The 16353-nt window shown below is 30.3% G+C and overlaps 2 protein-coding genes across 3 annotated transcripts in view; one reads left to right on the top strand and one right to left on the bottom strand.

Moving 5' to 3' along the window:
* Positions 1 to 3501: 3501 nt before the first annotated feature.
* On the bottom strand, positions 3502 to 9381 carry LOC130452826 (probable ribosome production factor 1). Its single transcript, XM_056792294.1, has 4 exons — positions 9101 to 9381; positions 7818 to 8042; positions 6406 to 6824; positions 3502 to 3774 (listed from the first exon to the last, which is right to left on the bottom strand). Exons 1-4 carry the CDS (start codon positions 9266 to 9268, stop codon positions 3597 to 3599), a joined length of 990 nt encoding a protein of 329 aa, XP_056648272.1. The 5' UTR covers positions 9269 to 9381; the 3' UTR covers positions 3502 to 3596.
* A 1002-nt stretch (positions 9382 to 10383) lies between these two features.
* LOC130452825 (protein spitz-like) overlaps positions 10384 to 16353 on the top strand; it is a 486395-nt gene continuing 480425 nt past the window's right edge. The window contains exon 1 of one of the 2 annotated variants that reach the window (XM_056792290.1): positions 10384 to 10600. The gene's annotated coding sequence lies outside the window, so the exon portion shown is untranslated. The remainder of the gene's footprint in view (positions 10601 to 16353) is intronic. The other variant, XM_056792291.1, reaches the window with a different exon arrangement.

Here is a 16353-nt window from a genome sequence, read left to right as displayed (position 1 = left end):
AAGGTGGAGAGAAGTAAGGGTTGTAATCATACCCAAAGAAAAGAATACACTATGGTTGCTTTCCTGGACATATAGGGAGCATTCAACAATGTCAAAATGGAATCAATTAGGAGAGCTCTGGAGAATCACAAGGTTGACGTTACCATCTCAAACTGGCTGGTATGCATGCTGGAGAGCAGGCAGAATAATTTGATCTTCACGGACGGGTCCGTAAAGTCTCCGATCCTTAACATACCACCGAAACTCTAATAGAAATAAAATAATCTTCCAGTTATTAACGTATTTAATTATTTTTCAGAAATACACTGTTATCTAATCCATAATCCTAACAATTTGTTTATCAATAATAATTCAATAAAATGTATTCAAAATTGTCCTCTATCTATCTACACTCCAGTTTCAAGTAAATTTGTGGTGATTTTATTCTTTATTCTCGCTGGTTAGTTTTTCAAATATAGTTTTAACTTTGCTTTTTTATTTTTGTGCTCATAAAAATTCTAATTATCTTTATTAATTTCCTTTTGTTTTAAACAAATAATAGTTTTCAAGTAAATTCGAATTTTCTATTTATTTGGGGAACAAGACGAATAGAATAGATTTCTGTTTGGTTATATTTAAAAAAATATATAAATTCAGATTTTTTATAGGTTTGAGAATAATCTCATTTTTTCCACTTTGTTCTACCTAGTTATTCCTTCTTTAGTTCTACAGCTGCCAGGTTGGGAGCGTAACCACACTCAAAGTACTTAACCGGTACACCACAAACAAATTCAACTCGACTGCAACAACTGGGAATTTAATTTTAATGGGAGTTTATTATTTTTTCAATAAATTTATTTGTTGCTGAAACTTTTTTTGTTTTTCACAGCAATAAATATTAAGTTGGATAATCGGGTCCGGGGATAGACTAAGTTTGTTCAATTTTTATTATTAATTTAATTCATAACGTGTTTCCAGTTTTTCCACCTTATTTCATTCATTCTAACATAGTTCGTTAAAAAGCTGGTGGTGCCCAATTTAATAATAATTATTCACCCCATTTGAGGAAGAGTCTCCAGTCGGGGAAGTATGGTTATAAGTAAAGTATCGAAACATTGGCATTTTAAAAAAATTCTTAGACAGTTTTATTTCGAGTCCTTAACCCATAATACAATTAGAAATTTGATACTAGGAAGGACAATAATATCAAGAATGACATCTTCACCTGGGTTTTGTATATTGCATATTGGTACTTAACAGCTTCGTTCGCGGAAGATAATTTTGACAAATCCTATGTTTAGAATATGTTATGAACATAGATTGCTCCATGAACAACAAAAATTATAATATGATTCGAAACTAGCTAGGAGAATAAAATGTATATAATTAATTAGCCGAAGATTTATTCTTGATATTTGTGGGTATAACTACCCTATACTATTATAACTATCACGTTTTTTAAATACAATTATGTAGAGAACTACAAAGGTTAGAGGTTATGTCGTTGTAAATATCACAAAAATGCTGAATGAACATGCGCCGGATTGAAAACAAATTTTTTCGGAATAAATCGAAATTAGTTTACTCTCTGTTCCCTTATCGCCTCTATTAACTTTTCTTCTGTCATTTTTTCGTAAAAAAATTAAGAAAAGACTTGCTAGTAACTCGTGTGGCAGTTCAAACTGTGTCTGAACTACAGCGGGGCACATCTGTGAACTCAAGCGTGTCGTGTCAGGTCGCGCTGTGTCGTCAATTTGCATCAGATTTTAAACTACATGCTTTGCTGGGTCACCTCACACGTGCTACAAGTTTTCCAATTTGCGTCTTGCCTTAATCAGCGCTCGCATCTTGGTCGTTATTGACATAAAATATTGATAATTAGTTAATCAAAATATATATTTGTTGGTTTTTTCTTTAGTTAAAATCAACATAAATTTATATTTCGTATTTATTCTTAAATATTTTTTGAAAAGTATTTGTCACCGTTTCTTCTGAAGAAAATAATAATTGCCTTGTTTATTACTAGTTTGCACAAATTAAACGGGCTCAAGGTGAACCTTACCAGTTGTCTGCGGGTGTTAAGGGCGCGCACGTAAGGATACAGTCGACCATTGAAAGCATTTGGCGTTAGAACGGAGCGATAGTGCTATCGCGTTGTACGCTTGACAAACATAAAACAATTTAAGTTTCTATATTTAGTAGTTATTTGGTATAAAACACTTAACTGTATTAATTCAATAAGCAAGCTGTTGCAATCAAAAGATTACGATTTAACATCTGCACTTGAAATTTACAAAACTGCAAAAAATTCTTTAGGGATCTAATCGTAAGATTCCTTTAATGAAACTATTGTTGATGCAAAAGAACTAGCTGATGAAATTGACGTTGATTCTAATTTTGAATCAACAATACCACGACACCGAGTAAGATAGAAAACCAACTTTTTATACGAAGTATACAAATATACTTATACAAAAGTATAAGTTAGACTTTTTTATTTTACAATGCACTGGATACTAGATTTGAATAACTTAAGCAACATAGTAATTATTTTCAATTTTTGTATTATACGACTTAAAAAACATGTCTAAAGAAACTCTAAAACACTGCAAGGATTTGCAAATAATTTTAACTGATGGTGATTGACATTAATGTGATAGAATTAGCGGAGGAAATTTCTGCAGTTTTTGCGCTTTTGGAAAAAAATCAAGCATAAAAGAAATAATGAAATTAATACCAACTTTAAATTTTGCTCCAAACCTTAGTGCCGCCTTAAGAATTTTGTTTACTCTGCCAGTAACTGTAGCAAGTGGAGATAGAAGTTTCTCTAAATTATAATTAATAAAGAACTTCTTATGATCCACTACCATATAAAATAGTTTTAACGATTTAGCCATTTTGGCTATTGAGCATGAAATAACTGACCTAATTAACACAAAAGATATAATAAAAGGTTACAGAACTTAAAGTAAGAAAAAAATTATTTTTATGATTTTAGTGAGTTTCTTGAGACATGTTCATTTTGTTCCCTTCTAATCATATAATTTTTGTTATTTGATTATGCGGTAATGTAGAATTTACTTGTTTAGGAGTATTGGAAAGATATTTTTTCATAGGTACTGTTTTGTATTATTAATTTTGTGTTATGTTATCTATCTTAAAAAATAAATTTTGTATTTTTTATAATCTAAAATCATTTTTATTATTATTATCAAATAAAGTCCAGTAAAAGTAAAAATATTATAATTTTTTTTTCGTAGGTTCTAGTAAAATTCTGTAAAATAATTATTGTAAATATCTTACTCTGACTAAAAAAATTGTTTAAAGAGGCGGCAATTTGTCTTATTATTCGGGGCGGCAAAAAAGCTAAAGTGGGCGCTGCCTTAATGTCGCAAATACGCCGACAACGGAGTGCCAATGGTTAATATAATGTCAATAAGGATATTTTAGGTTTACCTCTCCTTGATTGTAAAAGGAAACAACCAAAATCAGAGAAGTTAGTTTAAAATTAAATGAAAATAATAAGATGAACAGATTTTTTTTAGTAAAAGAAATAATACAACAAATTTTATCGATCAATTAATATGACAAAATAGTGACAACCATTAACATAATTTTTACAAATGGAATTTTCTTCTACTTGTTTCCATAGAATGTCTCCTTCCGTCAATTATCCATTCATATTGTCCATATTTACTATCAAATGTACCTTTCTGCAAAGATTTTAGTTTTAAAGTAAATCTTGGTCCCAGCTCTTTCAACCTGCACTTTTGCCCATTAGCATCAAAACCATACCTGAAAATAACGATTTTAAATTCCATAATTAAATAAAAAAAATAAATAAATTAAATAACATAATCCCTTAATCCCATAGTTTTAAAATTGAAAAATTTAATTTAAAGGTAACAGAGGAGTTTCAAGGTTAAAATTTTGGTGCTTCCTTATAGGCAATCAATATTTTCAGTTTATGACGTCCATAAAAATTTTACCATTAAGAAATTGATGGTAATTCATCTATTATGAAATACAAAATTTCTAAAATAAGGCTTGATAGTTGGTTTATGCTAAAGACTCTATACATACTAAAATGGTGTAGTGAGAATAAAGCTTTAAATAATAAAATATACTTTTCAGAATACGTTTTAATATAGGGTAAGGTTCTTTGAGGCGTACCCCAGCAATATATCATCTAATTTTTATAAATTGTGTATAGTCAATCCCAACTATTCAAGTAAAACAACGTAAACAAATAGATAGCCTTTAACACTTCTTTATAATTGTTTAGGTATATTGAAAAAGTAGAAATTTATAAGTTTCCCATTGAATTCAGGTAACTTGCCTTTGATTTGCTAAAAAAATGTCAACTACCTCATCATTCAAAGAAAACAAAAATAACAGACAAAACGTGGTATTTTACCTTTATGAAAGAGCATCCTACTTTGACCTTAAGCATTCCACAACCAACCTCAATGGCTAGATATAAAGTGTTTAATATATTATAGGGTATTAAATTTTAAATATTTGATAAATACTAGAGTTAACATCTATTTAAAAAGGCTAACGTCTCTACCAAACTAGGCATAGGGAAATACAGATTTATTGATTTTTATTCCACATATATGCTTAAAAATCTTTATCAATTATAAACTAAAACAATGTATAAAAGTTGCTAAATTAAACGTTTACATTTTATTAAAAATAAATAATCACTTATTTGAGTTTGTGAGTGTAAAAATGAGCTAAAATCAAATGACAGAAACAATATGACCGTTTTCCTAATTTCCACTCAGTTATTGAATATGCATTGAATCATAACAATTTTTAGCTAATAACCAGAGACCTGAATCCAAGCAATTTTGCTTATACTCCAATTTGTAAGCAGTAATACCGTTTTATATATAAATTAAGTCAAAAATTAATTGGTTTTTAGAGAAAAAAGTGCACTTCTTGATAATAACGGAGGTGATTTTGGAAATCAAGTACAATTTGTATGACCTCAGGGGTTATTTTTTTTAATTTCTTCCGTTATCCCAACTTTTAAATCAGCAATATTGTCTGGTTGATTAAAATACACTTTAGAAATAATAATTTAATAAATTTATATATGGCTCATTTGTTCGAGACTCAAAGAATAGACATTTTAATTATAATTGGTTGTGATAATAAATCAAGAACTCAAAACGAAGTTTGTAAAATTTTTAATAATAAAATACCCTGGTCAACACATTTCGCAGTCTACAGTTAGCAAAATTGAAAAAAAGTTTCGTGAAACGGACATGTAAAAAATATTGAAAAATCTGGTAGAATTGTTTAATTTACTGATGAAAAAAAAGTTAGGTGTACTTCTAGAGATTGGAGAAAATCCCCATAAGACACCTCGAAAGCTTGCTGCCGACAATGATGGTGGTAAATCATCTATTTTGAGAGTTTCACATAAAGAAAAATACCACCCTTACAGTTGGTTCAGGAGTTAAATGGATGATCCTGATAGAAGGCAAGAATTCTGTGAATTGATGATTGATAGAATGAACGCATATTTGCACTTCATTAACAAAATAGTTTATTCTTATTAAACGACGTTTCATTTAAACGGAACGGTTAACAAACAGAACTGTAGATATTGAAGCAGAGGAAATCCTGGCTCACACTCAATATCCTAAAAAAGTGCATGTTTGAATGAGTATTATTAACAATGAAATTATTGGCCCTTATTTTTTTGAGGGCACAATTAATGGTGAGGTTGCTCTAGATTTTTTTATTAACTTTTTAGTGCTATATTACAAGGGCTTTAGTTATTGTCAAGAAGTGAAAGGTAATCATTTTGAACATTCAATTTAATTGTAAAATACATTCTAAATATTATGGGACATTCTTATCTTCATTCTAAGTAAAGTTTTGTAAAAGAGTCATTATCAAAATTTTACATCTTAAAAATTAATTTTCTGTTATGATTTCACCAAATTAAAAAAAAAACTTTATATTGCTGAACAGAGGACTAAAATCCCTTTCCAACAAGGTGCCACACGACCCCCTTTCTTATTTAAAATTTTCGAGAGGGTGCTGGAGGAGGATAATATTTTCATGCTATAAATTGTAAATTTAAGAATAAACATTAACTTGTTCCCTGCTTCAATTTGTCACTACTCTGCCAATAGTGTCACTCCCCTGGTAACACATTTTCCTCTGGTGCTTATAAAACTCAAAAAAATGGAATATAATCTTTTCGCCCCTGTCAACACACATTTAAAAATAGTGAAATGAAAAGAAACAGATTACATTTCCTCCAAGGGCACAAACAAATCAAATTTCACCCATATAACAATCAATTAAATTCGTTATATGTGCATAAAAGTCTTCAAATAATTCAATACTCAAAGGTTTAAAAATATCTTTTAATTCCTTTTTACATAGGAAGAAAATTCTTACCTGTAATGTCGGAAAAATATAAAATCTCTTTGATTATGGAAAGTAACAGCTCTTTGGCCTTCAAATTCTGGATCGTAATGAAATAATGCTCCCAACATTCTACCAATGGTCAAACCCAATCTTGTAGCAAAGTTATTCAAAACAACTTCAGGTCGATGTGCTGTGATATCTCTATGATTCTTTCTTAGTTCAGTTGTTATTCTAACATTACTAACCTTGAAGTGCGCAGTAGGACCATCCGGTAAATGGATAACCAGCAAACCATCAGGTTCTTTGTTGTGTTCATTAATGATTAAAATGTCGGTAAAATCTTTTTTTATTGCACTTTTAACAATTTTTTTAACACCAGATCTGTTCCTGTATAATGACACTGAATTTGGTATAATTCTGGTAAGTTCTCTTCCAAAAATTCTTGTTTTCTGCAAATATTAGTTCAGGGAATTCAGGGAACCAGAAATAAATAAGAGGGTTTTAGTTAATAGTACTGAATATCAACGATTTCAAATCAAATATCAGAGTTATTGGGGATATAACCTGAAGAAATCAAAGTTATAATTACAGCAAATAAAATAATTGTTGAGACTAAAGTTGGGGAAATAAAATATTTCAATGATGCTTCCATAGGAAAAATATTATTAGATTTTATAAGGGTAATAATTTTTAATAGATTAATATCTAAATCAATTCATATATCAAATAGTGAATAAGTAGAAATTGGAATTAATGTTTCAATTAGTATTGGAATCAAAAATATATTATAGTTAAAATGGAAAGAAATCTATATAATATAAAATGGGTATTATTTAATCACTCAAATTAACAAAAAATCTCATAATGAGCAGATACCATGTAGGGTATCCAGCAAACAATCTTCAGGATGTTCCTCTAATTTTTCTATATTTAAGTAATGATAACTTGTGGGACTCATCATTTTAATATTTTTAGATAGTGTCACAATATCAAGAGACCTTTAAGAAATATATGAAGTACAACTCTAGATTATGGCAAACGGATTTATCAGGTAAAAGATAAACCAAATAGTTTATATCAGAGCCATTGTCGAAATTCATGACAGACCTGATATATAGACAGTCAAATATGTCTCTTACTAGGGCATTGTTATTTCCATGATCATCTATAATTCATTGGATTGATAGAAGAGCTTTAATGTACATTTTGTTAATTATAGGAAGAATAGAAGGAGCACACTATAGAACTAGAAGAGTTTATATAACATGTGTTTCTCTGTACCAGGCTGCCACATTAAAGATTCAGTATCTAGGCTAATATACTTCCGAAGAAGTATAAGGCAGGGGAATGTAATCTAGATCAATATGACTACAAGAGATTCAAAAAGATCAAAGAAGAATATGACATAAGCCACCTCAGTAAAATCTGTCTTATCTACTTACCCTCATAGGATTATCAGCATATGTAATTAATACTTTTGGTTCATAAGACTGCTTATAAAATTCATTAAACTCATCTTGATCCAAATCATCCCTAATAAGTTCATTTTCATCTGTAGTTAAGTCTGTAATTATTGTTTCATCTTTTTCTCTAAGACTTTCAATTGTATGAGGAATTTTTTTTGGCAGACCTTCCTTTTCTCTAGCCTTCTTGGCATCTTTTTTGGCCTAAAAAATGAATATATTTAATAGAAAAACTCTCGATATTTCAAGAGAAACAAATAGCTGACAGAATTCTATTATATGCTTTACAGAATAACATATTTGAGATTCCTCTTAACAGAAACTACTTATGTTCTTACTATAGCAATATACTGTCTGAATAAAAATATAGTATTATTATAGATTTTGTTACTGTGGTGGATCAATGAATCTGATACATCTATTAGTGATAACTTTTCACTATAAATTAGTGTTGGCATGGTAGCAGCTCTGTATTGTTTGTTTTATATGCATATATTAAATGATTTTACTTTAAGAATGTTAGGTTCAAGCTATAGATTGAATGGTTTTGTAATAAAAATCAAAATACTAATTAAATGTTGATTATCACAATTTCTTGATATATCTCGCAGAAATCTTTCCACTTATAAGATTGAAATACTTAAGTAAATATACCAACCAAATTGTTTCAATAACACAGCTGATGGTTAAATAGAAGATTGAAATTAAAAATATCTGTATAAATGTTTGAATATCACTGTTACGGTTAGTGTATTGCAATGGACATAAATCTAGCTAAGTCTCTCATACAAGGGATATGTAAGTAGTAAGGAAAACTGGTCTGGTCCTCTGGATCAATATCATAGAGTGAGTGCACTAGTTTCATAGAGATAACTGCTTTCTCTTAAGTACTTTAGCAAACTGACTCACAGTAATTACCCTTTTGAAATTAATTTTTTGATGGTGTGGAAATCAAGTTACTTGTTTGGTTAGATTCAAACAGGCGTGGAATGAAATTGAGAAAAACATTAACACTGTATACTCTTGGACATTTTAGAGGGCTGAGTTGATGACGTGCTGTCAGATAAGGCACCTTTTTTATTTTATATTTAGAACCTAGCTATTGTAGATATAATGGCTCATTCAAAAAACCAGACAGATATTAAAATTTTTTATCCTCATTAATTTAGTTTAGAAGGGGCGTTTATGTGGGTATATAATAACATCCCTGAATAAAACACATAATTGGCATGTTGTTAAGTTTTTAGACTGTAGGTACTTACTTTTTTTCTTTCTCGTTTATCTTTTTGATATTGTTGGATCCTGATTTGCTTATTCTTTATATTGGAATATTTTGATTCAGTGGGAAATTTAACTCCCCCATTTACCGACGGTTTGATTTTTTCTTCCTCTTCCTTTATTTTGAAGTCTTCAATTACTTCAGAGCCCATTTTATTTCAGAAATTAATAATTTGTATCTTCACGTTTTGGAAGGTATTTTAACCTCAAATATAGCTTCTTCTTTTTTTGACATTCCTTGTCTTGTTTATAATAGTTGGTCAATACATTCCTTTTCAAATGAGTGTATGAGATACAGATGTTTTTTTTATTTTGAGTTGTTTTTGGATCAATTGATAACTATTTGAAAATATATCAAGTGATATACTTTTCATTCAAACAAGTGTCAGAATCTACTTATTGCTTAAAATTTTTGCCTTTATCAGCTCCTAACAATATGTTTATAATAATTGAAAATATGTTGAGGATTGTAGGCCGCTATTATCCTATTGGTATTGTATCTAATATCAGGAAACCAATTATATAAATATTTTAAAACTCAAACTATCATTTTTCATAAAAACATCATGAATATTATATCGTAGACCTCAAAATATTGAAATTTATTCTGAGAAAGGGATAGTTTTTAGGTAACAAGGGAATTATCTGTTTTCTATGGAAAATAGTTCAGTTTAGTTTACTTCTTCTTTTTTTATTAAATTATTTACTATGTTTTTATCATTCCATATAATATTTTTTAATTAGATATTTACTATATTACACCCTAGCGTTACTCACGACAAATAATTTCAGGAAATAATAAGAAAATAGAACAAAAAAGGAGTTTTGAGAATAATAACTGATATTTTGAATGCTTTTTTCTTGTAGCAATTAAAATTATTCCTTTTCTACCTAGAATGTCTTTCTTAGATTTGGATGCAAATCTTAAAAATACTCTCACAATAAATTATCGTTTATTAGCATTGAAACATGAAAACATTATTTATTTAGTGATACGTTTCCGTAAAAATTATAATAATTTATTACTCGCCGCTTTCTTGGCAGATTAAATGTTACTAAATTTAGAGATAATATATCAAACATGCCAACCGAAATAAAAAATATTTCTCTTAATTTTGATAGTTTTAGTAATTTGAAAATCCATCTGTTTTAATAGGTAACTGGCGAATACTATCAGCTTTAAGAAAAAAATATCATAAATTAAAAGTGACCATCAATTGATTTTCATAAGTGCAGATGGCACTACCTGCCAAGTAATACAAAAAATAGTTGTGTGAGGTTATGAATCGTACTGTCAGTTTGAAGATTTATAAATAATTCAAATTAATTTATTGTGTGTAATGATATTTAGTGAATGAAAAATTTATTGTAATTTTCGAATAGTTTAAAATCGTTTAGGTGGTGTTGAGTTTTCAGTGTTATCGGAAAGTGAAAATCGAATTTTAAGTGTTTTATGCAGTAATAAAACTTCTAGAGTTATACAGGTAAGTTTTTAGTATTATGTCTTCTATTACTTTTATCTAGTTAATAATTCACAACAATAAGTATTCAAAAGTAAGATATTGTTTATTTATATCATTATATATTTTTTGCGGGCGATAAAATTGACAAAAACTGTTTACAAACACTAATATTATTTATCATAATACGTTCAATAGTTTATTTTATAATTGAAAATATATTACAAGGTGACTTATGTAACATTCTAATATCTACTTGTGTTTATTCTTCTAATTCTAGTAATTTAGTTTTGATGTGATTTGCAAAAAAGCTCACGTTCTACGTAATAAGCCGTCTTATTGCAATTAGTACTACGGGCTCTACCATTTAATAAAACTTTTTAAAAAGTCAGTCATCTTATTATTTACAAATTTTTAACAAAAATCATTAGTATGAAGTTATATATTAGTTACTAAAGGTTCAATTGTAGTTTTAAAGGGAAAATACTACAATGCAAATTGCTTCCAATTAATGAGATTATTAGGATATAAAACATTATATTTTATAATTTGTTTATAATAGCCGATAGTGAATGTAGGATTTAGAAAAGTAAATTATTAATAATATCAAAGTAGAGAATGTTGTGCCATAAATAGCAACTACAGATAAATGCTGAAGGATTTATGTAAAAACAACATGATAAATTTTTTGTAAAAATGTCATTTGGAAAATTCATTCTAAATCTTCATCATCTTAACTGTGTATGTATGGTTTGTAAATATGCTTTCAGAGGGCGCTAATTACGTGAACCATTATGAGTGAATAAACGTCACTTCCTGCTATCAAGATTGTTATGTATAGTATTTTTTAATCAATTATAGTTAGTGAAATTGTTAGATATCGTTATTTTCTGTTGCATGCTGCTGAAAATATAAAAAAAACAATTTAGCGATTCGTACTAATTTAGGCTAGGTGGCAAACACGGCGGATGACCTATCAATTCGATGTTTTTACTATTCAAAAAAGTTTTTGTTTAAACTGATGTGTGAGAGCTTGTGTTGTCGTGGTGGAGGATAATTCGTCTTCATCGATTGGTTTTCCTGTACTCTACCAGTAGATCAGTGACAATATAGTGTTTGTATAGTACTTTTAAAGCCAATTGTATACAGCGCGCGTTTTATTAGCTACAAAATGTTAGGTTTTGTTGAAACAAGCTTTGTAATGTAATATTTATATTACGTCAATGTTTATTATTATCTTGATTATCTGAGAGGTTACAGCAACGACGCTCTGCTTCTTATTTTTTTTATATATTGAAGCTGTCTCAATTACAAAAGCATTTTTACAACAAATGTTCCGTCCACCTAAAGTTAAAGTCTATTTCCAAGACCGACAAGAAGAAAACAAAAGCATGTACGAACAAGGTTACTAGAATAATAGAATGTTTGTGACATGCGCATGTTTTTGTAAACAAATGATTAGCTACTAGAACACCAGCTACGTCATATGTTTACATTTTTGTTTTGTTTATATTTTTATATCAAACAGAACCTCACTAACATTATGTACGAGTTATGAGGATGTGTGTTATCTCTTGCTAATCTGGCTACACAAACGAATATATTTCTAACTAACGATTTTATTGAGACTTGTTGCCGTTCTCACAGCTGTGAAGAACCGGTGTCGTCACTTGTCTACTGCGCATCTTGTTAGTGTCACAAACCTTCTATTATTCCAGTAACCTTGAGCACAAATACGTCCCAATCAAGATTCAACAAACCGCGCCAAAAATTTATCCCGCGTTTATCGCACCTAACTAGGATTTTTAACCGATCAGTTATGTTTTATCAAATTATTCTCCCTTAAGATCAATAATACACTTTTGTATGCGCTTGAACCAATTGTCGAAGCATTTTTTCCATTCCGATTGAGGTACCTCCAAAACATATGATTTGAACGCATCAACCGCTTCTTTAGGTGTAGAAAAACGTTGACTTCGTAATTTATTTTTGATCTGTGGGAATAAGACGAAATCATTGGGTGCCAAACAAGGAATGTACGACGGATGATTTCCCTGAATTTTCACAAACAAATGCTGGTGTACCATCCAGAATTGACAGTTCTACATTGCTCTAGAAGGACGGTGGCTACATGTCCAGTTATTTCGAAAAAACAGGCGACTATTTGCTTCGAACTGCTTCTTGCGCGAACAACTTTTATTGGATTTGGCTCCTCTTGAAAGACTCATACAGTCGATTCTTGCTTAGCTTCGGTTTCATATGCAAAGATTTATGATTTGTCATCTGTCAAGATCTTAATACGTCTTTTGAAGCACCGAGATTGAATTTTTTCAATCGATAGGAGCGGATTTTGGATAACATCACCAAAAGTCGAAGCGAGTTGATCAGCACACTGCTGTTGGTCGAAAGTAATAGATAATCATTGCACGAAATTTAATTCCAAGATGAATGTTCCAAGTATCTATAAACAACTCAACACTTGTATGGCAACACATTCACCATTAAAAATGTCAGATTTGATATATTCACATCAGTGTTGCCATATCTCATAACTTAAGTGTCAACCCTTTGTCCATTTAAAAGCTTTCTTCTTTCTGGAAATACCTTAAATGTATTTTGAATTGATGATATTTATTCGTGGTGATTTACTTGATATAAACAACAATATTATTAACTCAATCTACTTGTTACAATGACTTATGTCAAGGCTTTTGGTGTTTTTCGGTTGGAAAAACTATATCTTAAAGTTTGTTCTATATAAGCAAGTCTTTTTACCTGGAGTTGGTCGGTCGGGAAAACGATTTCTATATAAATCTCTATAACGTCTACTCCATTGATAATAAGCAAATTGACATATTCCTCGTTAGTTGAACATGAAGTTCTGATGAGTTTTAAGTCACAAAATGTCAACAACAATAAAACGGTGTATGATTATTCACTAACACTGACAGCTTTTGACAACTAAAACAGTTGTTACTAGAATATGATAGTGATACGCTGTTCGATTGTATTTTACGAGCGATAGAAGTTAGTTTTCTCATTACGAACCCAAAACGAAGTGCAGTGAACGGTAGCTATCATCCTCTTCATTGACTGCGAGGTGTTCCAAGAAGAGGTCGTTCCACCTGCATAAATTGCGAATAAAGTACTACTCGAAGTACTTGATAGACTTCGAAATAAAAAATTGTCAACGTAACGTATTTTGAATCAATTGTGGACATAACTGTGACGAGAGTGCTCTCGGAGGTTCCAGTCAAACACTTGCTACAGGGTCTGAAAAAAATCACTTTGAAGGGGATCATGTTGTCATCATATAATCTAATAATAAATAATTTTTTCAGCGTCAGTCTCATAACTGAATTGTCAGACCACGTGTAATAAAAAGATACAATCACCACCTCCAAAACTTTATTTCAAACTTCACTATCATAAATTAATGGGATGGAAGAGCCGACTATGAAAAAGTAATAAAAATATGAATGACGCGTGCCGTCTTAATCGCTATATTTCAGAGAAAATTGACGTTGGCGAGAATAGTCCGTATCAGTACCTACTCATATCCTTGCGATCGATAATTTCTTGTGACTAAAATATTATGGAATAGTGATTATATAGTATTGTCATTTATGGGCAACAATTTATTAAAATAAGGAATAATACGCAGAAGGATACAGATTAAGATGGAGAAGTCAAATAAAGCGAATGAAAGATGAAAGAAAACATATAAGAAATAAGATTAGACGAGAATGACAAAAAACGATGGATAGATATCCTGAACACAATATTATGCTACCACTACACCAACATCAACAATTAGAATGTTTGACACAAATGATCATCTTCAGAGAAAATCTCTAAAGACAATAAAGTGGTTATAGAAACACGCATTAGTCATTGTTATTTTTAGTGGTAGCAGTAAACAGTGTATCTTTATATATACATATAAATCTTCTGTACGTGTGTTTGTAATTGAACTCCTTCTAAACGGCTGGACCGATTTTGATGAATTTTTTGTGTGTATTCAAGGGGGTTCGTGAATGGTTAAGATTCACAATTCGATCAACTAGATAATGTTTTATCAATTATTTTTAAATTGTTGTTGATGTTAGATCGTTTTCCATATAATTCCGGCAGACTGCGCTGCAGTCGTGTCAGATATTCAAAAGTATATTTGAGTTTCAGTTGCACCTGGTAGATGGCGACAAGATCAGATTCTAAGTTAGCATAAGTATAGTCTCAACTATGGAGATTATAGACTTCATGTGTATGGTGTCTAAACATTCATACTGCTATGCAACTCTATACGATACATATCTGAATGAAGATTCATAAAGGACAGTTCGGCAGAACATATTTGTTACTTTTTGGTGCATCCATTACTTTCTTCTTACGTATCTTACTTAAAACTATTTATTTTGAAATTTGTTACTCTTTCGAAGTACATTTTTTACATAATTCTTCATAAAATTTTCCTAACCTATATAACTATCCTAACCTACAAATTTTTTTTGTAATTTATATATTTCAGAGATACAATTTAAAAATTATCTCTCATTTTGAATTAGACTGTACTGGAAATAGTGAATATACAAAACTAAGGAATGAAATTATAATTACAATATTTGTTTAGACTTGAAAACTTTCACTTTTAGAAGTTACCTACATTGGTTGTTGTGTATTTTTCATAGTATTCTATTTCTACAAAAAAATGCCACGTCTTCGCGGAAGAGCAAGAAATATTGGTCGTCGTTCTCATAATAATGCGCAAATGGTCCATAACCACCGACTGAACAGAACAGTAGAAGAACGCTTCACTTCACTCATGTGCAAACGAGAATTCAGAGCAATGCAATCAACGTCTTCGTGCTAATACATTAAGGCAACGAGAGGCGCGTCAACGAGCGACAGCGGGTTCAAAATCATCGACCACTGGCACGAGCATCGTTTAATCGCTTTGCGTTTGAATATGACCCTGAAATAGATTATTCATCACATTCGCTAATCATGATTGGTAGTATGGACAAAGAATGTCAATATTGTCATGCTTTCAAATATAAAGGTGAATCGGCCGGTTTATGTTGCTTTTCTGGAAAAATTTCACTGCCCTAACTAAAACCTCCACCAGAACCTTAAAAACGCTATTATCTGGAAACACATCTCAATCAAAGTTGTTTTTGAGTGAAATCCGTAAATTTAATTCTTGCTTCTACATTGCGTGCACGAGAATGGGAAAACCATCGAAATTATTTGTTTATACCTCTCAAGGATTAACCAATGGCATTACGATAATTTCAGTATTTGTAGATAATTAACTCGCAAGAATAAATACTCGTTATAGAATAGTTTGAGATTCAACCTTTTCATCTTCAATTAACACGACTTCAAGTTTTTATTCAACACAGCTTCTACATTCAACATCTCTGAAAGCATACTAATACACATACTCACACGATATCGATTGGTTGAATTGTGATAAATATATTATATGAACGACGTTAGGTATTGTAATAAGTTTCTGATAAAAATTTTCATCAAATAGGTCTAATTGTTACAGCTAATTTTCAAAAGTTTACATTTAAGACGTGGGACAAGACAACGTCTGTCGGGTCCGCTAGTTCAATATAAATATCATAAACGGCTCTAGATATTCCGTCTATTCCGTAGATAGATAAATGTTAGGATATAATACAGCCGAAAATTGAAAATTGATGGAGATATGAAGAAAAAAATTTAAATCAAACCTTGCGGTAAATTATAATAAACTCAACTGTAGTACG

This window comes from Diorhabda sublineata, chromosome 2, assembly GCF_026230105.1.
Source record: "Diorhabda sublineata isolate icDioSubl1.1 chromosome 2, icDioSubl1.1, whole genome shotgun sequence".
Lineage (NCBI taxonomy): Eukaryota > Metazoa > Arthropoda > Insecta > Coleoptera > Chrysomelidae > Diorhabda > Diorhabda sublineata.
This window is presented reverse-complemented; position numbering and strand designations above follow the sequence as displayed.